This window comes from Natator depressus, chromosome 28 (assembly GCF_965152275.1).
Source record: "Natator depressus isolate rNatDep1 chromosome 28, rNatDep2.hap1, whole genome shotgun sequence".
NCBI classification, from domain to species: Eukaryota; Metazoa; Chordata; order Testudines; family Cheloniidae; genus Natator; species Natator depressus.
In genome coordinates this window covers 12360070-12384391 of record NC_134261.1, presented here as the reverse complement: position 1 = coordinate 12384391, position 24322 = coordinate 12360070, and the positions used below count along the sequence as shown (strand labels likewise).

At 56.1% G+C, this 24322-nt stretch overlaps 1 protein-coding gene across 1 annotated transcript; it reads left to right on the top strand.

The window, feature by feature from the left end:
- Positions 1-8462: 8462 nt before the first annotated feature.
- LOC141978922 (alpha-2,8-sialyltransferase 8E-like) lies at positions 8463-12285 on the top strand. The gene is made up of 8 exons (XM_074941313.1): positions 8463-8569; positions 8868-8966; positions 9203-9280; positions 9531-9617; positions 9818-9962; positions 10576-10688; positions 10957-11043; positions 11552-12285. The coding sequence occupies exons 1-8, from the start codon at positions 8469-8471 to the stop codon at positions 12012-12014; spliced, it is 1173 nt and encodes a 390-aa protein (XP_074797414.1). The 5' UTR covers positions 8463-8468; the 3' UTR covers positions 12015-12285.
- The last annotated feature ends 12037 nt before the right edge of the window (positions 12286-24322 follow it).

Sequence of the window (24322 nt, the reverse complement as noted above, 5' to 3'; positions counted from 1 at the left end):
GGCAATCAGCTGTTCCTTGGTGGACCTCCCGACGCCCAGCCCCCTCTGCCTGCACAGCTCCACCAGGTCGCTCTTAAGGCGTTTAGCGTACATCTCCCGGCTGGCCACTCGCAGGCCGGGCAGCTGTCCACGGTTTCCAGGAAAAGCCCCTAGTGTGCCAGTCCTTCTTGAGGTCACCACCTCTTTGCCAGGGTCGAGCTGCAGACTCCTCCGCCCCTGGGACCGCTCGCTGCAATCCCCCGGGGGACCCTGTTACTGCAAAAGTCCTTCTCTCTGGTCACACACTCCCAGGGGTTAACCGCCCCCTGAAACCGTCTCTCTCTGAATCTTCAGCACACCTGGTCCCCATCAATCCCCCTTCGTGTTACTGCTCCCCAGTCACTTACTGCAGGAAGCGCCGTTCACGGGGTGCAGTAGATCCCACCGCTGCCACCAGTTGTCACGGAGTGTGGGGGAGTCTAGGCCCTGCACCCCTCTTCCTGGGATTCACTGAGACTCTCAGCCAGCCAGTGAAACAGAAGGTTTATTGGACAACAGGAACACAGTCCAAAACAGAGCTTGTGGGTACACCCAGGACCCCTCAGTCAAGTCCTTCTGGGGGAGCAGGGAGCTTAGACCCCAGCCCTGGGGTTCCCTGTGTTCCTCCACCCAGCCCCCAACTGAAACTAAACCCACCGAGCAGGTTCCCTGCTGCAGCCTCCATCCACATTCCTGGGCAGAGGTGTTACCTCCCCCTCCCCCTCCCGGCTCAGGTGACAGGCTCTCAGGTCTCCCCTCCCCAGGGCACAGTCCCAGGTCAACACTCCCCCCTCCCTGTTGCGTCACATCGTCACGAAGTAAATACTAATGGAAACTGCGTGATCATGGGAGACTTTAACTTCCCAGATCTAGACTGGAGGACAAGTGCTAGGAATAATAATCGGGCTCAGATGTTCCTAGATGCGATAGCTGATGGATTCCTTCATCAAGTAGTTGCTGAACCGACTAGAGGGGTTGCCATTTTAGATTTGGTTTTGGTGAGTACTGAGGACCTCATAGAAGAAATGGTTGTAGGGGACAACCTTGGTTCAAGTGATCATGAGCTAATTCAGTTCAAACTGAACGGAAGGATAAACAAAAATAAATCTGCAACTCGGGTGTTTGATTTCAAAAGGGCTGACTTTCAAAAATTAAGGACATTAGTTAGGGAAGTGGATTGGACTGAAGAACTTATGGATGTAAAGGCAGAGGAGGCCTGGGATTACTTCAAGTCACAGCTGCAGAAGCTGTCGGAATTCTGCATCCCAAGAAAGGGGGGAAAATCCATAGGCAGGAGTTGTAGACCATGCTGGATGAGCAAGCATCTCAGAGAGGTGATTAAGAAAAAGCAGAAAGCCTACAAGGAGTGGAAGATGGGAGGGATCAGCAAGAAAAGCTACCTTATTGAGGTGAGAACATGTAGGGATAAAGTGAGAAGGACCTTGCAAAGAGAATTAGAACCAATAGTAAAAGGTTCTGTAGCCATGTCAATAAGAAGAAAACCAAGAAAGAAGAAGTGGGACCGCTAAGCACTGAGGATGGAGTGGAGGTCAAGGATAATCTAGGCATGGCCCAATATCGAAACAAATACTTTGCCTCAGTCTTTAATAAGGCTAATGAGGATCTTAGGGATAATGGTAGCATAACAAATGGGAATGAGGAGATGGAGGTAGATTTTACCATATCTGAGGTAGAAGCAAAACTCGAACAGCTGAATGGGACTAAATCGGGGGGCCCAGATAATCTTCCTCCAAGAATATTAAAGGAACCGGCACATGAAATTGCAAGCCCATTAGCAAGAATTTTTAATGAATCTGTAAACTCAGGGGTTGTACCGTATGACTGGAGAATTGCTAACATAGTTCCTATTTTTAAGAAAGGAAAGAAAAGTGATCCGGGCAGCTACAGGCCTGTTAGTTTGACATCTGTAGTATGCAAGGTCTTGGAAAAAATTTTGAAGGAGAAAGTAGTTAAGGATATTGAGGTCAATCGTAAAGGGGACAAAATGCAACATGGTTTTACAAAAGGTAGATCGTGCCAAACCAACCTGATCTCCTTCTTTGAGAAAGTAACAGATTTTTGAGACAAAGGAAATGCAGTGGATCTAATTTACCTCGATTTCAGGAAGGCGTTTGATACTGTGCCACATGGGGAATTATTAGTTAAATTGGAAAAGATGTGGATCAATATGAAAATTGAAAGGTGGATAAGGAATTGGTTAAAGGGGAGACTACAACGGGTCACACTGAAAGGTGAACTGTCAGGCTGGAGGGAGGTTACCAGTGGAGTTCCTCAAGGATCGGTTTTGGGACCAATCTTATTTAATCTTTTTATTACTGACCTCGGCACAAAACGTGGGAGTGTGCTAATAAAGTTTGCGGATGACACAAAGCTGGGAGGTATTGCCAATATAGAGAAGGACCGGGATATCATACAGGAGGATCTGGATGACCTTGTAAACTGGAGTAATAATAATAAGGATGAAATTGAATAGTGAGAAGTGTAAGGTGATGCATTTAGGGATTAATAGCAAGAATTTTAGTTATAAGCTGGGGATGCATCAATTAGAAGTAACGGAGGAGGAGAAGGACCTTGGAGTATTGGTTGATCATAGGATGACTATGAGCCGCCAATGTGATATGGCCGTGAACAAAGCTAATGCGGTCTTGGGATGCATCAGGAGAGGTATTTCCAGGAGAGATAAGGAGGTGTTAGTACCGTTATACAAGGCACGGGTGAGACCTCACCTGGAATACTGTGTGCCGTTCTGGTCTCCCATGTTTAAGAAGGATGAATTCAAACTGGACCAGCTACAGAGAAGGGCTACTAGGATGATCCGAGGAATGGAAAACCTGTCTTATGAAAGGAGACTCAAGGAGCTTCGCTTGTTTGGCCTAACCAAAAGAAGGCTGAGGGGAGATATGATTGCTCTCAGAGGGATAAATACCGGAGAGAGAGAGGAATTATTTAAGCTCAGTACCAATGTGGACACAAGAACAAATGGATATAAACTGGCCATCGGGAAGTTTAGACTTGAAATTAGACGAAGGTTTCTAACCATCAGAGGAGTGAAGTTCTGGAACAGCCTTCCAAGGGGAGCAGTGGGGGCAAAAGATCTATCTGGCTTTAAGATTAAACTCGATAAGTTTATGGAGGAGATGGTATGATGGGATAACATGATTTAGCAATTAATTGATCTTTAACTATTCATGGTAAATAGGCCCAATGGCCTGTGATGGGATGTTAGAGGGATGGGATCTGAGTTACTACAGAGAATTGTTTCCTGGGTGTCTGGCTGGTGAATCTTGCCCATATGCTCAGGGTTTAGCTGATCGCCATATTTGGGGTTGGGAAGGAATTTTCCTCCAGGGCAGACTGGAAGAGACCCTGGAGGTTTTTCGCCTTCCTCTGTAGCATGGGGCACAGGTCACTCGCTGGAGGATTCTCTGCTCCTTGAAGTCTTTAAACCACAATTTGAGGACTTCAGTAGCTCAGACATAGGTGAGAGGTTTATTGCAGGAGTGGGTGGGTGAGATTCTGTGGCCTGCGTTGTGCAGGAGGTCGGACTAGATGACCATAATGGTCCCTTCTGACCTTAGTATCTATGAATCTATGAAAAAGGCAATACGCCGGCTTTCTTGTGAATAAAGAATCAGAGTCAGCAATCAGTTCTAGCTATAACATTCCATTCACTCGCACATTCGTTCACTCATATGCACAAGTTCTGCAAGGTTGTTGTTATAATTACCGGCCTAGAAGTTGCTCGTGCAAAGTCACTGGCCAGGTGGCCTGGACACGAGGAGGGAGCCGGGCCTTGTCAGAGGCGCATCTGATGCTCCTGGAAGTTGGTTGCTGAACCAGACCCACAGTCCTCAGTCTTCAGAGTCTGTCTTCATAGGGATTTATCCTCATACAGGTCTATAGGGTTCGCCTCATCACGCTGGTCTCACGTTTGAAGTGAGGGTCAATCGCTGGTCTCACATTTGACGTGACAATCGCTGGTCTCACGTTTGAAGTGAGGGTCAATCGCTGGTCTCACGTTTGACGTGACAATCGCTGGTCTCATGTTTGAAGTGAGGGTCAATCGCTGGTCTCATGTTTGACGTGACAATCGCTGGTCTCACGTTTGAAGTGAGGGTCAATCGCTGGTCTCACGTTTGACGTGACAATCGCTGGTCTCACGTTGGACATGACAATCGCTGGTCTCACGTTTGAAGTGACAATCGCTGGTCTCACGTTTGAAGTGAGGGTCAATCGCTGGTCTCATGTTTGACGTGACAATCGCTGGTCTCACGTTTGACGTGAGGGTCAATCGCTGGTCTCACGTTTGAAGTGAGGGTCAATCGCTGGTCTCACATTGGACATGACAATCGCTGGTCTCACGTTTGAAGAGAGGGTCAATCGCTGGTCTCACGTTTGACGTGAGGGTCAATCGCTGGTCTCACGTTTGACGTGACGGTCAATCGCTGGTCTCACGTTGGACATGACAATCGCTGGTCTCACATTTGAAGTGACAATCGCTGGTCTCACGTTTGAAGAGAGGGTCAATCGCTGGTCTCACGTTTGACGTGACAATCGCTGGTCTCACATTTGACGTGACAATTGCTGGTCTCACGTTGGACATGACAATCGCTGGTCTCACGTTTGAAGTGACAATCGCTGGTCTCACGTTTGAAGTGAGGGTCAATCGCTGGTCTCATGTTTGACGTGACAATCGCTGGTCTCACGTTTGACGTGAGGGTCAATCGCTGGTCTCACGTTTGAAGTGAGGGTCAATCGCTGGTCTCACATTGGACATGACAATCGCTGGTCTCACGTTTGACGTGAGGGTCAATCGCTGGTCTCACGTTTGACGTGACGGTCAATCGCTGGTCTCACGTTGGACATGACAATCGCTGGTCTCACATTTGAAGTGACAATCGCTGGTCTCACGTTTGAAGAGAGGGTCAATCGCTGGTCTCACGTTTGACGTGACAATCGCTGGTCTCACATTTGACGTGACAATTGCTGGTCTCACGTTTGAAGTGATGGTCAATTGCTGGTCTCACGTTTGACGTGGCAATCGCTGGTCTCACGTTTGAAGAGAGGGTCAATCGCTGGTTTCACGTTTGAAGTGAGGGTCAATCGCTGGTCTCACGTTGGACATGACAATCGCTGGTCTCACGTTTGAAGTGAGGGACAATCGCTGGTCTCACGTTTGAAGTGACAATCGCTGGTCTCACATTTGACGTGAGGGTCAATCGCTGGTCTCACGTTTGACGTGACAATCGCTGGTCTCACGTTTGAAGTGACGGTCACTCACGCAGATGGCACTGCAGAGACGGCTTGTTGTTATCTTGCTCTTCGGGTCTTCGGCCTTGGGGCGCTTGGGGGTGGACTCCGGTGTGCCCTCGGGGTTATCGGGCCAGCTCGCCCAGCGCATCTTTCGGCCGAGTGCTCCGGGGTAATTGTTTTCCTTATTCTAAGGCTGGCCCCTCGGCCTTGTATTACCCAGCAACGTCCAGCCGCAGAGACGCCCTGTGCCACGTCCCACCTTCCTGGCATGGGCACAGCGGATTCCCGATTTATCCTGTAACGTCCCCGCCCTGAAACCACCGGGGCTGGCGGGCTCCAGGAAGCCCATCCGTGGCACTTGTCAAAAGGAGTTGCCCGAACGTGATCTTGTGGCTTTTGGAACCGAGTCTCCGGATGGTCGCCGGCAATTAACAGAGACCGTGTGAACGAACAGGCCTGGCCCACTTCGGCTTAGAGGCAAATCCGGGCTCTGTACAGGGCCACACTCGCCCCTCTTTTATCCAGGGACGGCATAAAACCTATTAATCCTTATTTTAATGCAACACCCCCCACCAGCGCTGAGGCCCCCCCCGCCTCGCTCCCTGCCCCCCAGCCCCCCCTAGCGCCGCCCTGGGGCCAGCCCCACCTGCCAGAGGAGAGCGCCCCCTGCCGAGCCCCCCGCCCCACTCCCTGCCCCCCAGCGCCCCTGAGCGCCGCCCTGGGGCCAGCCCCACCTGCCAGAGGAGAGCGCCCCCTGCCGAGCCCCCCGCCCCACTCCCTGCCCCCCAGCGCCCCTGAGCGTCGCCCTGGGGCCAGCTCTGACGGTGAGAGACAAAGCGCCCCTTCCTGCCCCCCCTCACGCAGCACTGGGGCATCGGGGCCAGCACTGACTGTGGGGCGAATGCCCCCCTCAACTGAGCCCCTCCCCCCCATGTCTGGCAGGATCCAAGTGTCCTTGTGAGAGCGACCCCCCATCCTACCCGGCCCCCGCGGGGGTCCCTCCTGGCATCCCCACCGAGAGCTGCCAACTTTCTCACCACACAAAGCCTGCCCTGCCCCTTTGCGGAGGCCCTGCCCCCCCTCACCCCAGCCGCCCGCCCCCCTTCACACCAGCCCCCTGCCCGCCATCACTCACTGTCCCCCACCCTCACTCACTTTCAGTGGGCTGGGGCAGGGGGTTGGGGTGCGGGGTCCGGGAGGGGGTTCGGGTGCGGGAGGGGGCTCCGGGCTGGGGCAGGGGGTCGGGGTGCGGGTCCGGGAGGGGGTTCGGGTGCGGGAGGGGGCTCCGGGCTGGGGCAGGGGGTCGGGGTGCGGGGTCCGGGAGGGGGTTCGGGTGCGGGAGGGGGCTCCGGGCTGGGGCAGGGGGTCGGGGTGCGGGGTCCGGGAGGGAGGGCAGGGGACCACCTCTACCCCCCTCCCCCGAGTGTCATTCCACATTGGGGTGAAGTTTGCAGCAGGAGGGAAGATGCCCCCAGCTACCCCCCCACCCACACCCAGCCCCCAGTTACCCCCTCCCTGCCCCCTGAGCTACGCCCCCAGCCCCCAGCCACCCCCTCCCTGCCCCCTGAGCTACCCCCCCACCCGCACCCAGCCCCCAGTTACCCCCTCCTTGCCCCCTGAGCTACTCCCCCGCCCGCACCCAGCCCCCAGCTACCCTCTCCCTGCCCCCTGGGACCAGCCCCGCCCCGGGGGGAGACCGTGCAGGAGTTGGCGGGACCGGAGCTCGTCCGTCGCGACCCCAGGAGCAAGAGAGGACGTGGGGCGGGAACGCCGGAAGCCCAGGTCCTAGGGTCCAAGGATGACGCGAGACGTCCGGCTGCTGCAGCCAAGGACCCACCAAATCGTGGCCCCCTCCCCCCCAGCAGAAGTCTGGACCCCCCCGGCTCCCGAACGGCCCCGAAGCCGGTGAGGCGAGGGGCAGGACCCAACTTTCCGCGACATGTCGGTTCTTGGACTCTCGGGGCTGCAACCGGTTGGATTCCGGGAGGAAACGGGGGATTTTCTTCGTGTTTTGCCTGGGGACCGGGGCGGGCCTCAGTTTCCCTGCGTGCGTAACCAGGAGGGGCAGTTTGGTGTTGCAGGGGACCAGCTGCGACCGGACAACGGCCTGGAGGTGGGGGACCCCGGCGGCCGGTGAGCCGGTGGCCACGGGGCCACCCAAGCTTGGCAGCCGGCCGGTTGGGGCCAGTGCGAGGAGACGGGCCGAGGAGCGGGGTGGAGGGGGGACACACAAAGGACAGAGGATGGCAGAGGAGGCCCAGTGACCTCTTAACTTGGGACGGACGACAAAGGACGGGGGGAGATGATCTAGGGGGCTCGGCTGGAAGGACGGGGCTCTGGACTGGGGCGGGGGGGGCAGAGCGGGGGTCGAGCACCCCCTGTGAGACCGGGGTGGGGGGCATGGAGGGGCCGGGAAAGAAGGTGACTGGCGTCTGTCAACTTTCGATCAAGGACTTTCATGAGCCAACGGACAATTAATTACACAAACGACCCGTTAGCCCCCAGTATGTGGGGAGCGGGCGGGAGCCCTGGGGGAGGTGGGGGGGGGCTCGTCACGCCCCGGCCCAGCCCCACCCAGCCCGGGAGACGCTGCAGGGAGGTTCCCACCCCGCCTGCAGGGGGAGCCGGAGGGAGGCCCCACAGGAAGGAGCCGCCCTGGCCATGTGCCGGCTGCAGGGGGAGGGTCAGGACGCCTGGGTTCTCTGCCCGGCTCTGGGAGGGGAGTGGGGGCTGGTGGGTCAGAGCAGGGGGGGCTGGGAGCCAGGACGCCTGGGTTCTCTGCCCGGCTCTGTGGGGGGAGTGGGGGCTGGTGGGTTAGAGCAGGGGGGGTTGGGAGCCAGGACGCCTGGGTTCTCTGCCCAGCTCTGGCAGGGGAGTGGGGGCTGGTAGGTCAGAGCAGGTGGGCTGGGAGCCAGGACTCCTGGGTTCTCTGCCCGGCTCTGGGAGGGGAGAGGGGGCTGGTGGGTCAGAGCAGGGGGGGCTGGGAGCCAGGACGCCTGGGTTCTCTCCCTGGCTCTAACTACTAGGCCCCTCCCAGAGCCAGGGAGGGAACCCAGGTGTCCGGGCTCCCAGCGATGACCTCCAGGAGGCCAGGGCAGAGGAGGGGCTCCCCAGGGGGCCATGCCCGTGTGGGAACGTGGCTCACCGGCCCTGCTCTCCCCACAGCGAGCGCCAGGATGGGCCCCCCGAGGATGCTGCGGAAGCGGAGCTGGGCCCTGGTCCTGGCCGTGGGCACCACCCTCAGCTTCAGCCTCTCCGTGCTGTGGAGGGTTCAGAGGTGAGTGATGGGGGCTGGGAGCCAGGACGCCGGGGTTCTCTCCCCGGCTCGGGGAGGGGGGCTAGTGGTTAGAGCAGGGGGGGCTGGGAGCCAGGACCCCTGGGTTCTCTGCCCGGCTCTGGGAGGGGAGTGGGGGCTGGTGGGTTAGAGGAGGAGGGGCTGGGAGCCCGGACGCCTGGGTTCTCTCCCCGATTCTGGGAGTGGCGTGGGGTCTGCGGGGTTAGAGCAGGGTGGGCTGGAGGCCAGGACTCCTGGGTTCTCTCTCTCGGCTGCTTTTAATCTCTCTGTGCCCCCCCAGCCGTGCCCCCCCGCTGGCGGAAAAAGCCTCCTTTGCAGGTATGGCATCAGCCTGCGAACCAGGGATCGGCTGGCTCACGGCCTGTGCCACGAAGCCCAGGTGGGGGGGGGCGCAAGGTGGGGTGGGGGTGCTGGCATGCGAGGGAGCGGGCCATAGGGGGCAGGGGACTCAAAGGGGCCGGGAGTGGAGACATGCTGACACGGGCTTGGGGGGGGGGGGGATGGGTGGGAGGCAGTGGGGGGGGGAAAGGATGGGGTCTTGGGGGGGTGGGGAGAAGAGGAAGCACCCCCAGGGTTGTCTCCTTTCCGTAGTTAACCCCTCATCTTCCTTTCCAGCCCTGAGGCCAGGGAGATGGCCGCGGAGCAGTGCCAGGAGCTGGGGCAGAAATTGAGCCAGGGGATCCTCCCCGTGAGGTGAGTATGGCCGGGGGCAGGCCGGTCTCTGGGGCAGGGTGCTGGGGGAGGGGACCCACAGGATAGCCCCACTGAGCGCGCCCACATCCTGGGGCTGGCTTTCCTCGTTAAGGGCTGGACCGGGTCCATAGCCCTCTCTCCAAGCCTGCCCCCACTGGGCAGCCATGCGAAACACAGGGGAAACTGAGGCACCCACGGGGGACTTAAAACCATTACTGGCCGGTCAGTGACTCTCTGTCTCTCCCCCCAGGCTGGACGAGGCCTGGATCTGGAGGCAGCTGATGCTGGTGCAGAGCTGCCCCTGGGCACATAACGCCAGCGCCCTGGGCCAGTACAGGTACCCCCCACCCCGACCGTCCCGTCCCCGACTCCGTCTCTTCTGCACCCCCCTGGGTAGTGAGGCCAAGGCGCAGAGTCCTACGGAGAGGGTGCAAACTAGTGTAGACAATTCCCACCCCCGCGCCCCCCCTTCCCATGACCCTGCCCCCCTTCCCCATTCCACCGTGCCCCCCCATGTCACCCCTCTCCCCCTCGCAGGGAGCAGCTGGGGCGCCGCTGTAATGCCACGGCCAGGCTGGTGCTAACCCGGGACAACACCCCGCTGGGCTCCCGGATCGTCTACGACGGACAGCGGGCCAAGAAGTATCTGGTGAAGGAGGAGCTGCTGGAGATGCTGCTGCAGGTAGGGGGCTCTGGGCTGGAGGGGTGGCGGGGCCTCAGCGCCGGGCGCTCCACCCTAGAAGTGGCTGCATCTCAGCCCCGGGCGAGGGGTACTTTATAAACAGCCCCCCCCACGCCTCACACCAGAGGTGGCTGCATCTCAATGCTGAGTGAGGGGTCCCTGTGTAACCAGTTGCCACACCCCACCCCAGAGGTGGCTGCATCTCAGTGCTGGGTGAGGGATCCCTGTGTAACCAGCTGCCACGCCCCACCCCAGAGGTGGCTGCATCTCAGTGCTGGGTGAGGGATCCCTGTGTAACCAGCTGCCACGCCCCACCCCAGAGGTGGCTGCATCTCAGTGCTGGGTGAGGGATCCCTGTGTAACCAGCTGCCACGCCCCACCCCAGAGGTGGCTGCATCTCAGTGCTGGGTGAGGGGTCCCTGTGTAACCAGCTGCCACGCCCCACCCCAGAGGTGGCTGCATCTCAGTGCTGGGTGAGGGATCCCTGTGTAACCAGCTGCCACGCCCCATCCCAGAGCTGGATGCATCTCAGCGCCGGAAGAGGGGCCCTGTGTGTGTGTGTGGGGTCCTGCTCATGGCCGGTGGGTGCTGACCCAGGTCCCCTACCCTGCAGGGCTCCCCGTTTCAGGATGCCCCCTACGAGTGCTGCGCCGTGGTGGGGAGCGGGGGGATCCTTCGTAACAGCAGGTGTGGCCCCGAGATTGACCGCGCCCAGTTCGTCATCAGGTAACGGTGGCTGGGCGGGGGGCGGGGGGGCAGAGTGGGGGAGGGGAAGCGGTTATACTGGCTGGAGTGGGCTCTGCAGGGTGGGGGGTGCGGAGGGAGGGGTATCAGAGGGTGGGGGGTGCAGAGATCAGGGGCTGCGGGGAGCGCAGGGGGGTATCTCTGAGCCGCGCATGGTTAGGAAGGAACTGTGGAGCCATGGGGACCCCCAGGAAGTAGGGAGACCCCTGGTCCCCCAGATGCCCCTAGGCTCACGCTGACACCCCCTCAGGTTCAACCTGCCCCCCATGGACTTTGCCAAGGACGTGGGCACCAAATCGAGCGTCATCACCGTGAACCCCAGCATCCTGGATTTACGGTACGGGTGTGCGGGAGGGGAACCCTGATTGGGGGGGGCGGAATTGGGACCTGTGAGGTGGGGAAGGGAGGAGTGTGGATTGAGACCCACGGGGGAGGGAGGATGGGATTGGATGCCAGCCCCCTAGCTCTCCGATCAGCCATAGTGTCACCGGGGGATTGGGGTCAGAGGATGCCCAGCCCCTCAGCTCTCCGGTTGGCCATAGGGTCACCGGGGGATCGGGGCAGAGGAGGCCCAGCCCCCCAGCTCTCCGGTCGGCCATAGGGTCACCGGGGGATCGGGGCAGAGGAGGCCCAGCCCCCCAGCTCTCCGGTCGGCCATAGGGTCACCGGGGGATCGGGGCAGAGGAGACCCAGCCCCCCAGCTCTCCTGTCGGCCATGGGGTCACCAGGGGATCGGGGCAGAGGGAGACTGAGCCACGGGACGGCCGTGGGAGGGAACGGGTCTGGCGCCGGGGGACGGGCCGTGCCAGGACAGCGGCTGACGGGGGCGTCTCCCCTGCCCGCAGGTTCAGGGGTCTGAGCTGGCGGCGACGTCCCTTTGCGGAGGCGGTGGGCACCTACGGGGCCCCGCTGCTCCTCATCCCGGCCTTCAGCTTCGCCGGCATCAGCGCGGTCTCCTTCCAGGTCCTTTACACCCTGGAGGACTTCAGCTCCCCGGCCCGGGTCCTCTTCATGAACCCCGAGTACCTGGCGCGGCTGGATGGGCACTGGTGTCGCCGTGGGCTGCGCGCCAACCGCCTCTCTTCGGGCTTCATGCTGGTGAACGCCGCCCTGGAGATGTGCCGGCACCTCACCCTCTACGGCTTCTGGCCCTTCCCCAGCGACCCCGAGGGGCGGCCCCTGCCCCATCACTACTGCAACAACCAGCCCCCCAAGCTGGGCTTTCACGCCATGCCCGAAGAGTTCACCCGCTACCTGGGCCTGCACCTGCAGGGCGCGCTGTGGCTGCATCTGGGGCGCTGCTGGTGAGGAGTCTGGCCGGCAGCCGCGCACAACGAGGCTTGGGTGGAGGGGTCTGAAATGAGCCCCCCGCCCCTCAATTCCACCCTACTCCCTCCCCAGTTACCAAAGGAGGAAAATAGCCAGTGGCACCAATTCATTAGGCATTCGTTAATTGCCATTCGTTAATTGGTTTCTCTTCGGCGATGTTTGATGAACAAAGTTCATTAATGGCAAGGTGTTCGTTGGCCTCCTTTAATTACTAATTAATTATCACAGTTCATTCGCTGTGAGTTGTTGGCTGGCCTGTTCATAGCTCTTTAATTATTGCAGTTTGTTCATTGTAATTAATAAGTCATCACCTCTTAATTGCAATTTAATTATCGCAGTTCAACCATCCTTAATTGATTGATATCTCTTGCTGGCTGGTGAATCCTGGTGGACGGTTACTTGTAATTAGTAATTCACCAGCTGTTTGTCACTAATAAAGGCTCTTTCGTGATTGCTCTTTGTTAGGGGTGTGAGGGGTTGTCACCCCCGGGGTGCAGTCTGTGCCCCCTAACACTCACACTGCTTTTCTGGTAACTCAGCCAGCCGCTCTGGGCCCTGTTATCCCCCACACGACAGCAGCTACCTGAGTGCTTTACCTAAGCCACTCGTAGATCCACTATATAAGCACAAGCCAGTTCCCAGCTCCTCAGCCTTGCTCTCCCACTAGAGAACAAACCCTGAATTCTCCCATCTTGCACTGCCCAGCAAGCTCATGAATTCATCCGCTCCCCCCCTCGATGCAGGGAAGGTATGCGCCAGCCTTGGTTAGCTGAGCTGGGATTTCCCCACTCCAAAACACACGGGTCAGGATAAAACAGAAAACAAGTTTATCAAACTCCAGCGAGAGCGATTTGAAGTGAGTGTAAATGATAGCAAACAGATCAAAGCGGGTCACCTAGGAAATTAAACAAAACATGCAAACAAACCCTAACGTACTAGATAGGATTTGAATCCGAGATATCTCACCCCGATACAAGCAGTCCACCAAGTTTCTATACACAGGCTAGAAATCCCTTTAGCCTGGGACCAGCACTTCCCCCAGTTCAGTGTTTGTTCCTCAGGTGTTTCCAGGTGTTCTCTTGTATGGGGAGTGACACCCACAGGTGACGTCACTCCCAATCTTTCAGAGCCTTTCCCTATGGCAGGAACGCCTTTGTTCTAGGCTAAGGGGCTGGGCAGCAGTTCTGCAGAAAAGGACCTAGGGGTGACAGTGGACGAGAAGCTGGATATGAGTCAACAGCATGCCCTTGTTGCCAAGAAGGCCAATGGCATTTTGGGGTGTATAAGTAGGGGCATTGCCAGCCGATCGAGGGACGTGATCGTTCCCCTCTATTCGACATTGGTGAGACCTCATCTGGAGTACTGTGTCCAGTTTTGGGCCCCACACTACAAGAAGGATGTGGAAAAATTGGAGAGAGTCCAGCGGAGGGCAACAAAAATGATTAGGGGACTGGAACACATGACTTATGAGGAGAGGCTGAGGGAACTGGGATTGTTTAGTCTGCAGAAGGGAAGAATGAGGGGGGATTTGATAGCTGCTTTCAACTACCTGAGAGGGGGTTCCAGAGAGGATGGATCTAGACTGTTCTCAGTGGTAGAAGAGGACAGGACAAGGAGTAATGGTCTCCAGTTGCAGTGGAGGAGATTTAGGTTGGATATTAGGAAAAACTATTTCACTAGGAGGGTGGTGAAACACTGGAATGCGTTACCTAGGGAGGTAGTTGAATCTCCTTCCTTTGAGGTTTTCAAGGTCAGGCTTGACAAAGCCCTGGCTGGGATGATTTAGTTGGGATTGGTCCTGCTTTGAGCAGGGGGTTGGACTAGATACCTCCTGAGGTCCCTTCCCACCCTGATCTTCATTGTTTCTATGATTCTAAGTTCCCAGCCCAGTTGGTGGAAAAATACAGGTACCAAGATGGAGTCCAGTGTCATGTGATCTGGTCACATGCCCTTGTGAGTCTTAGCAGCCATTATCCATCGGCTGGCTGAAGGGTTCCCAGGAAGGCTCACCAAGTGGGGGATAAGGCCTATTGTTCCCCTAAGGGCCCACCACAACCCGCTGTCTACACTGGCAGCATCGTGCCAAGCGGGTGTCACCCAGGTGTAGCCACATTCGAAATACAGACAGGTCGTGAATATTCATAACTCCAGATACAAACATGATCCAGGCACACGAACAGGATAATCTTCTTCAGCGCGTCGTAACGTTTCCATAGACACCTCACATGCCATGCACTGTACAAAGTGCATCGTAATGAGCTCATGCTGACAAGGGGCACCTCGTTAAGTGCTCCTCATCATCCGTGACACCGCCTTCCCCGCTCAGTCGTTAACGGCGAGTCGCCCTTTGTCCCTTGCTGCTCCCTGTGCTGGGGTGACCCGTTAATTCGTCCCCCGGCCTTGACGGCTTGTTTATTTAATCCCGGGCCGGCACCAGCTACGGGGGGCTCTGGTAGTGGCCGCTCAGCGGGCAGGTTTGATCCCCGGTGCCCTGTTGCCACCACACCAGCCCTCGGCCCACGGAGGTGCCTTTTCTTTGGGCCGCGAAATTCCATTTGGCTTTGGCTGATGGTAAGTGTCATGACCAGGGTCATATGAAGCCAGCTGGGGACCGGACTTAATGACCCTGACAGTCCCTTCCGGTCGTTATGGCCCGATGATACCAGCCTTCTACCGCTGCTGGCGAGCGCGGATTGTCCTGTATCCGCAGCGGCACCAGCCGGCACTGGAAAGGGGCAGGGTTGCACTCCCACTGAGCGTTTGGGTGCCCAACGGGTGTGTTTCGGCTTTCTACGGGGCGTGAAAGGGTTAATTCCTCCTCCGGGACAGGGGGCAGCGAAGGGTGGGTGTCAGAAGCCCCACGGGCCGTTTTGACTGGCCTGGACCCACCAGCGTGACCTGCCCGCAGACGGACGCAGGGCCCGCCGGAGAGCCCCGAACGGGACCCGAACGCAGCCCCTGTGACTCGGAGAAAACCCTGGGAAATGCCCTGCAAAAAACTCCGTTATGGGTGGAAAGGGTCCGGCCCCCCCCCGGCATGACCTGAATCTGGTCACCTTGTGCGCCCGTGTTACGCCACGATCTTTAATCGCCCATTTCCCACAGCCCCCCAGCCTCACGGCGGGCGCAAGGGGGCAGAGTGGAGGCATTTCCTGCCTCGCCCACGCTTGGCTGTGTAAGCTCAGGAATGGGGCGGAGGGCAGAGGGGTTGGTCTCCGCAGGACTGCGCTGTGGGGTTGGTGTGAGATTCTGAGCAGGATGAACGTGGGAATTTTGATGCCTGGTGTGTGCCTCAGTTTCCCTCAGAGTGTGACAGGCAGGGACAGGGGTCCGTGCTTGCACGCGGGGCTGTTAATCGTCTCACTCGGCAGCGTGCGGTGGACGGCTTTGCAGACGTAGCCTTTCTGCCAGGGGGCACAAGGCGGCACCAAGCACGAGATTCAGTCGCGAGGGGCTACAGAACCGGCTTGAGCCCCCGCTTGGAAACCTGGGGGAACTAAAACCCACCCCAGCCCACCCTGGCTCTTCCAACTTCCGGGCAATCACTTGTGCGAACGCACCTACCAACACGTGTGGCTCTGGAAGCTGATCACAGCCCATTTGGGGGCTCACGGAAAAGGAGCAAGCAGGGTCGAGGCCGCAGGGGAAGGGGTGCAATGGGGCGGGTCCACAGGGGCAGGAGCAGAATGGGGCGGGGCCACAGGGAAAGGGGCGGGGCCGTGGGTGGAACGGAGGCGGGGCTGCAGGGCAGGGGTGAAATGGGTGTGGACCCACAGGCGGAAGGGGGGAAGTGAGGCCACGGTGCTGGGCCTCCCCACTTGGTCCAGCCCAGGAGACCTTAATCCGCCTCTGATTGCAGTACGGCCAACCCCAAATGTTCAAAACTAACGAGTCAGGCCCACCGAAAAGCGTGAGCTCGGCTTTAAAATCATGCAGTCCTGTAAAAGGAAGAGATTTGGGGGATCTTTTCATTTGCCTTCTGCTTGTTGAGCCGCGAGGGCGCCCGGCGGGTCCCGTTTTGAAGCTTTCTCCACAGCCGCGAGGGCTAGAAATGTCCAATGCCTTTGAGAGCGAAGGCTGCAATCATCACGTCTCCACCTGACTCCAGGAGCTGGGGCTTGACGGAAGAACAATCCTTCTGCTGAGCGGGCGGCACTGTCAAAGCTGTTTGATCACTTGCCCCTGCGTCCTAGGATGGGGAAGGCCGGGCCTCCCCAGACAGCTGCCGTGGCCCCGCCCGTTCTCTGCCCCCCGTCTGCATTCGACATCACCGAACCGACGGGCCTCCTCCAAGAGCGACTTCCGTCGCATGCTTCGCTCAGAGCAGGGGGAGCAATTGCTCCGGGCAGCTTCGCCGTCAAATCCGGCCGCCGCAGCAAAACCCGTCCGGGGCACGGCCACACACGCGCCCCCGTTCTTCCTTTGAACCGGCGTCTGCATCGACTGATCCTTCCCCGGCTTTCCACCGGCATCGTCTACGGAAAACCCGCCCCCGGCCTCTCGCCTGGCCTTCTCCTCTCGTCACCTTGGGAAAAGATTTGTCCCGCCGGGGCCGAGCGAGGCGTGAGGCGAGTACCCAGCGTGGCCACAAGATCTTTCTGGGCGGCAACAATCAGTGGATTTGGGTTTTTTTTTTTCCTAACCCGACCTCACCAGAGCCGCCAACAGGAAGAGAAAGCCGCGCGTGGAAAGAAGGAGCAGACAGGCTGACTTGGTTCTTGCAGAGGGGACAATGCCGGGCCATCTGGCTGTCGGGGAAGGTATCTTTAAACGGGGGCCTCGGGCGGTCTGCAGGAGGGTGCTGTTGCAAACAGAGTTGTAGCTTTCGCATCGCCGGGGTGGGGGCAAAACCCCCATTTTGTACATAAACAAGGCGTAAAATAGCAACACAAAACCGGAATATTTTTGCAAAGGTAAATATCAAAAGGAACATAACATCAGAGCGGCCACACTGGGTCAGGCCAAAGGTCCAGCGAGCCCAGTGTCCTGTCTGCCGACAGTGGCCAGGGCCAGGTGCCCCAGAGGGAATGAACAGAACAGGGAATCGCCCAGTGATCCCCTGTCGCCCATTTCCAGCTTCTGGCAAACAGAGGCTAGAGACACCATCCTTGCCCATCCTGGCTAATAGCCACTGATGGACCTGACCTCCATGAACTTATCTAGTTCATTTTTGAACCCTGTTATGGTCTTGGCCTTCACAACATCCTCTGGCAAGGAGTTCCCCAGGTTGACTGTGCGTTGTGTGAAGAAATACTTAAAAATAAAATGAATGTTAGAATAATTAAAAATTAATTAATAGGGTTAATGAACTTCCTTTTGTTTGTTTTAAACCACCCAATTCATTTCATTGGGTGACCCCTCGTTCTTGTGTTATGAGAAGGAGTAAATAACACGTCCTTCTTTACTTTCTCCACACCAGTCATGATTTTATAGACCTCTCTCATCTCCCCCCTTTCTCGTCTCTTTTCCAAGCTGAAAAGTCCCAGCCTGATTAATCTCTCCTCATACGGCAGCCGTTCCAGACCCCTCATCATTTTTGTTGCCCTTTTATGAACCTTTTCCAATTCCAATGTATCTTTTTTGAGGTGGGGCGACCAGATCGGCATGCAGTATTCAAGATGTGGGCGTACCCTGGGTTTATAGAGAGGCAATCGGATATTTTCTGTCTTATTATCGATCCCTTTCTTAATGATTCCCAATGTTCTGTTCGCTTTTTGATGGCCGCTGCACCTCGAGTGGATGTTTTCAGAGAACTCTCCACAATGGCTCCACGATCTCTCTCTCGAGTGGTAACAGCTAATTTAGAAATTAAGAGACAATTAAAAGACATTCAAACAGTGTCACCAGGTTTTCACAAGCGTGCATGATACAAAGAGTGAGAGTATTTTTTTTTATATGATATAAGGATTGCAAGTTTGTGTCTGACTCACTTCGTATATGGCACACACTGTGTTTTAATAATCCCGTTGCCTCGGACAAAGGCCCCAGCTAAATTAATTAATTAATACGTAAACCCACATCAGGACACACTGAAAACTACAGAGCACGGAAAATCTTGGCCCCGATAAAAAAATGGATTCAGAAAAGCAATCAAAACTTTCGGAAAGAACATTACAATGCATCCGATGAAGTGAGCTGTAGCTCACGAAAGCTTATGCTCAAATAAATTGGTTAGTCTCTAAGGTGCCACAAGTCCTCCTGTTCTTTTTGCGGATACAGACTAACACGGCGGCTACTCTGAAACATTACAAACAGCGCTTCTGCCGAAGTACGAGGAATACATTACTGTGCTACCAAACCCCCAAAATTCAGCCCGCCAATTCCCGCCGGGGAAGTGCTCCGAAGAGGGCGAATGACAATAATAAATTAATAACAACGGTAATCGCAATTATGAAATATATTGAACGTACTTTAGCATGGAGGGGATTTGCCACAGGTACCGAAGGAATCCGTGGCTGGGAAGACACTGCTCTGTAGTTGTGGGGTGTATTCCCCTCTCCAGTAGGGTGACCAGACAGCAGATGTTAAAAATCGGGACGGGGGTGGGGGGTAATAGGAGCCGATATAAGAAAAAGACCCCAAAATCGGGACCGTCCCCATAAAATCGGGACATCCGGTCACCCTACTCTCCAGATGGCGCGTTGTATCCTTTTCTCCTTGATGGCCACGGGACACAAGCATCCATTCCAAAAAAAGGCAGCGAAAGGCCGTGGGTTTCTCCAGAGGGGTTTCAATTTGGAACTCTCTTTTGCCGAATCCGCAAACGTTTGCTCAGATCCTGCTTGGTCCGCCAATGCCAGGCGCCCCAGAGGGAATGACCCTAACAGGTAATAATCTAGTGATCTCTCTCCTGCCATCCATCTCCACCCTCTGAAAGTCAGAGGCCAGGGACACGATTCCTTCCCCATCCTGGCTAATAGCCATTCATGGGCTTAACCGCCATGAATTTACCCAGTTCTCTTTTAAACCCTGTTATGGTCTTGGCCTTCACAACCTCCTCTGGCAAGGAGTTCCACAGGTTGACTGAGTGCTAAGTGAAGAACTTCCTTTTATTTGTTTTAAACCTGCTGCCCATTAATTTCATTTGGTGGCCTCTAGTTCTTATATTATGGGAACAAGTAAATCACTTTCCCTTATTCACTTTCTCCACACCACTCATGACTTTATAGACCTCTATCACATCCCCCTTAGTTTCCTCTTTTCCAAGCCGAAAAGTCCTGGCCTCTTTAATCTCCCCTTATATGGGACCCGTTCCAAACCCCGAATCATTGTAGTTGCCCTTCTCTGAACCTTTTCTAATGCCAGTCTATCTTTTTTGAGATGAGGGACCACATCTGTACGCAGTATTCAAGATGGGGGCGTACCATGGATTTATAGAAGGGCAATAAGATAGTCTCCGTCTTATTCTCTATCCCTTTTTTAATGATTCCTAACATCCCGTTTGCTTTTTTGACTGCTGCTGCGCACTGCCTGGATGTCTTCAGAGAACTATCCACGATGACGCCAAGATCTTTCTCCTGATTAGTTGTAGCTAAATTAGCCCCCAACATACTGTATGTATAAATTGGGGTTATTTTTTCCAATGTGCATTACTTTACATGTAACCCTTCTGCCCATCAGAGTTGGCAGCAACAAGGGCCGGGTTCAATATCTAGGGGATCCATTCCAATAACACAATGCAAACCGGCTCGAGCCCCCACCCAGTGACCTGGGACAAATATATACCACCCCCGCTGGGCACCTCCAAGAGGCAATACTTCCCCTCTCGCAAGCACATAGTCTGAGTGTAGCAAACAGCCTTTTAATAACAGAGAGAAACAATGTGGCATTATGTTGGGGAAACACCACCAACAGGATTCATAACACAACCCATGAGCAAAAAAACCACCCCAAGCAAATTGGGGCATGCCCCTTTCCCTCGGGTTCTTGAGTCCCAGCACCCAAACGTCTCTTGAGTCCAGCAATCCACAAATCACCCAAAGTCCAAAAAGTCCAGCCCCAGAGTTCAAAAGTTCATCTGCATAGTGTTACTCCCCAGTCTGGCTAAAATGTGCCTGTGTGTGGGGAAAAGGGGCAAGGGGCACCTTATGTGTCCTGAAGCTGACTGCCCCACAGGGCTCTGCTCTGCTACGCTGTCTCACGAACGGCTCTGCTCCACCACGACCGGCTCCGCTCTGCACCGCTCGCCGTCTCACAAACAGCTCTGCTCAGCTCGCCGTCTCACGAACACACCACTGTCTCACGAACGGCTCCACTCCACCACGACCGGCTCTGCTCTGCACCGCTCGCTGTCTCAAGAACAGCTCTGCTCAGCTGGCTGTCTCATGAATGGCTCCGCTCTGCACAGCTCGCCATCTCACGAACACACCGCTGTCTCACAGACGGCTCCACTCCGCACAGCTCGCCGTCTCACAAACAGTTCTGCTCAGCTCGCCGTCTCACAAACACACCGCTGCACTCTAGATCTTCCGGCTCCCCACTACTTGACACAGTGCTCAGTGATTTCAGCTCTTAGTGATTTCAGCTCTCAGTGATTTCAGCTCATAGTAGTGGGGGCCTTAGTGCTGGTGCACCATAAGGCCAAAGTGAATGCAGCACAGTACCTGTAGCAAGACTCTTAATAGACCCAAAATTAGCTCTGACATTCCACAGTGGAGAGAGACAGAGGTGCAATTGGTGCTTCAGGCCCTCACAAAGGGGCCTACACCACCAAGTACTAATACCTGTCTCAAGTCTCTCTCAATTCACACAGTTTTGGAACCCATGACCCTTGCCTAGCGAGTGCTACTTAGTTGATGGTGAGTCCCTCCATCATAGCAAAAGGCCAAGTACAGTTCCAAGCACAGTTCCCATAATCAGGGTAATAACAATTTATTCTTCCTGCCCCAATAACAGAGACACTGGGGATCCCACAGCAGCCGAAGTGACCATTTGGGCAGCTATGGCCTCAGTCTAGGCGGCGTGGGTGTGCCTATGCAAATGAGATCAGCCCCTGAAGTTTTTTTTTTTCCACAACTTGCCACACCTCACCACCAGATGTCAGGGTGGAGCTCATCCTGACACTGCTTACATACATTTATCCACATTACGTTTCATTTGCCATTTTGTTGCCCCATCACTTAGTTTGGTGAGATCTTTTTGAAGCTCTTCTCAGTCTGCTTTGCTCTTAACTATCCTGAGCAGTTTACTATCGTCTGCAAACTTGGCCACCTCACTGTTTACCCCTTTCTCCAGATCATTTATGAATAGGTTGAATAGGACTGGTCCTAGGACTGACCCTTGGGGACCACCACTAGTTACCCCTCTCCATTCTGAAAATTTACCATTTATTCCTACCCTTTGTTCCCTGTCTTTTAACCAGTTCTCAATCCATGAAAGGATCTTCCCTCTTATCCCATGACAACTTAATTTACGTAAGAGCCTTTGGTGAGGGACCTTGTCAAAGGCTTTCTGGAAATCTAAGTACACTATGTCCACTGGATCCCCCTTGTCCACATGTTTGTTGACCCCCTCAAAGAACACTAATAGATTAGTAAGACACGATCTCCCTTTACAGAAACCATGCTGACTTTTGCCCAACCATTTATGTTCTTCTATGTCTCTGACCATTTTATTCTTTGCTATTTTCAACTAATTTGCCCGGTACCGACGTTAGACTTACCGGTCTGTAATTGCCGGGATCACCTCTAGAGCCCTTCTTAAATATTGACGTGACATTAGCTGTCTTCCAGTCACTGGGTGCAGAAGCTGATTTAAAGGACAGGTTACAAACAATATAGTTAACAGTTCTGCAATTTCACATTTGAGTTCTTTCAGAACTCTTGGGTGATGCCATCTGGTCCCGGGGACTCGTTCCTGTTCAGTTTCTCAATTAATTCCAAAACTTCCTCTAGTGACACTTCGATCTGTGACAATTCCTCAGATCTGTCACCTAGAAAAGCCGGCTCAGGTTTGGGAATCTCCCTGACATCCTCAGCCGTGAAGACTGAAGCAAAGAATTCATTTAGTTTCTCCACGATGACTTTATCGTCTTTACGGGCTCCTTCTGTATCTCGATCGCCCAGGGGCTCGCACTGGCTTCCTGCTTCTGATGTACTTCAAAAACATTTTGTTATTACCTTTTGAGTTTTCGGCTAGCTGTTCTTCCAACTCCTTTTTGGCTTTTCTTACTACATTTTTACACTTAATTTGGCAGTGTTTCTGCTCCCTTCCAGTTACCTCCCTAGGATCTGACTTCCACATCTTAAAAGATGCCTTTTTATCTCTCACTGCTTCTTTGACATGGCTGTTAAGCCGCGGTGGCTCTTTTTCAGTTCGTTTACGGTGTCCTTTAATTTGGGGTACGCAGTTAAGTTGAGCCTCTATCGGGGTGTCTTTGAAAAGCGTCCATGCAGCGTGCAGGGATTTCACTCGAGTCCCTGTACCTTTCAATTTCGCTTTAACTAACCTCCTCGTGTTTGCGTAGTTCCCCTTTCTGAAACGACCTGCCACCGGGTCGGGCTGTTGGGATCTTCTGCCCACCAGAGGCATGTTAAATGCTGTTATATTACGGTCACTATTTCCAAGCGGTCCTGTTATAGTTCCCTCTTGGACCAGGCCCTGCGCTCCACTCAGGACGAGCTCGAGCCTAGTTCCCTCCACAATGCAGTGCCACTCCTACACAAGCGAGGAAGGCGGCTTTCCAAGCTCTCCGCCCCGTGCCCGAGGCCCTGGACCTGCGCCCCCAGACCTGCGACCCCCCCCCCCGGTTACCGCCTGGCCTCACCAGGGGCAAGATCGCCTGCGGCTGTAAGCTAGGCCTGCCCCAGCTGGCCTCCGCCCTCCTAGCGGACCCCGCCAGACGCTGCCAGGCCGGAGCTTGCGGGGGACCCCAGCTGCCGGCGGTCGCTAAGACCTGACAAACTTGGAGCTGGAGGCCAGCCCCGGCGCCCTGCGTGTGGGGTTGGCTCAGAGCCGGGGTGACTCCGAGCCGAGCGTCTTTCGCCCTCCGACTGCGGGCAGCTCGTAAGCTGCTGCCGGCTTTAATCACTAGACCTCACTCTCCTCCCACACGACACCGACACACACACTCAACACAGCGCTCAAGACAACACACACCCGATACGACCCACAACACGTCTCACACACACACACAACACACGACACCGACAAGAAACACAACACCGAGAGCCTGCGCCCCCAGCCGGGGCCCTCCGCCCCCCAACCCGCTGCCCCAGCCCTGAGCCCCTCCCGCACCCCGAACCCTTCATCCCCAGCCCCACCCGAGAGCCTGCGCCCCCAGCCAGAGCCCTGAGCCCCCCACACCCCAACCCGGTGGGAGCAGAAGTGCGGGCTGCCCCAGATCCGGCCCTTGGCCCCGTCCTGCCCTTCGCCTCCAGGCGGGGCCGCGCTGAGTCCACCGCCCCACCGGCCAGAGAGCCCGCCGCGTTCAGGCCCTGGAGTGTCCGTTCTCTCTCTGGACCCCTCGGTGGATCTCGGTTGGTTTCAACCCGCTCCTTAATGGCCCGGTCACTGTGGCCATTCAGCAGACTGAACTAGGCAAAGGACAGAGGGAAACTGAGGCACGCCTCGGCTTCATAAGAGAAAATTCCCCATTTGTCCCACGGGGCCTTGCTGGCTGGCTGAGCAATCGCCCACTGCACCAGTGCCCGGCTGCCAGAGAACAGACCTGGCCCCGCTCCTAGCCCGACCCCCGCTAGCCCTCCCAGAGCCTCACACAGCCCTGGACCAACAGGGATGCAGAATGTCTCCCTGACGCGCAGCACTTACTCGCACGCTGGAGGAAAGACGCTTGAGGATGAGGGTCTAACAGTCTCACCTGCCATCACGGAAGGCAAGTTGTTGGGGCCAGCATTAGATTGCACTGCCCTAAGAGTGCCAGGGAGAGAACCCAGGAGTCCTGGCTCCCATCCTGCCCTGCTCTAACCACTGGACCCCACTGCCCTCCCAGAGAGAGAACCCAGGAGAGAGCCCAGGGGAGAGAACCCAGGAGTCCTGGCTACCAGCCCCCCTGCTCTAACCACCAGCCCCCACTCCCCTCCCAGAGCTGGGGAGAGAACCCAGGCGTCCTGGCCGGGCTGTCCCTTGCTCAGCCAGGCGTCTCCGCCGATGCGATGGGGCAGCGTTGCCCCGCGTGGGCGCTCCGTGGGTCAGGGCGCTGCCCAGAGCTGCCCCCTTTTGTCCGACTGCCCCAGCTGGAGCAGCTGTGTTTGCCCTGGCTCGTGCCCCGGACAATGGGGAGGAGACGCAGCGCCTGGCACACACGGGGCCCCGCCGGGCCTCTGATG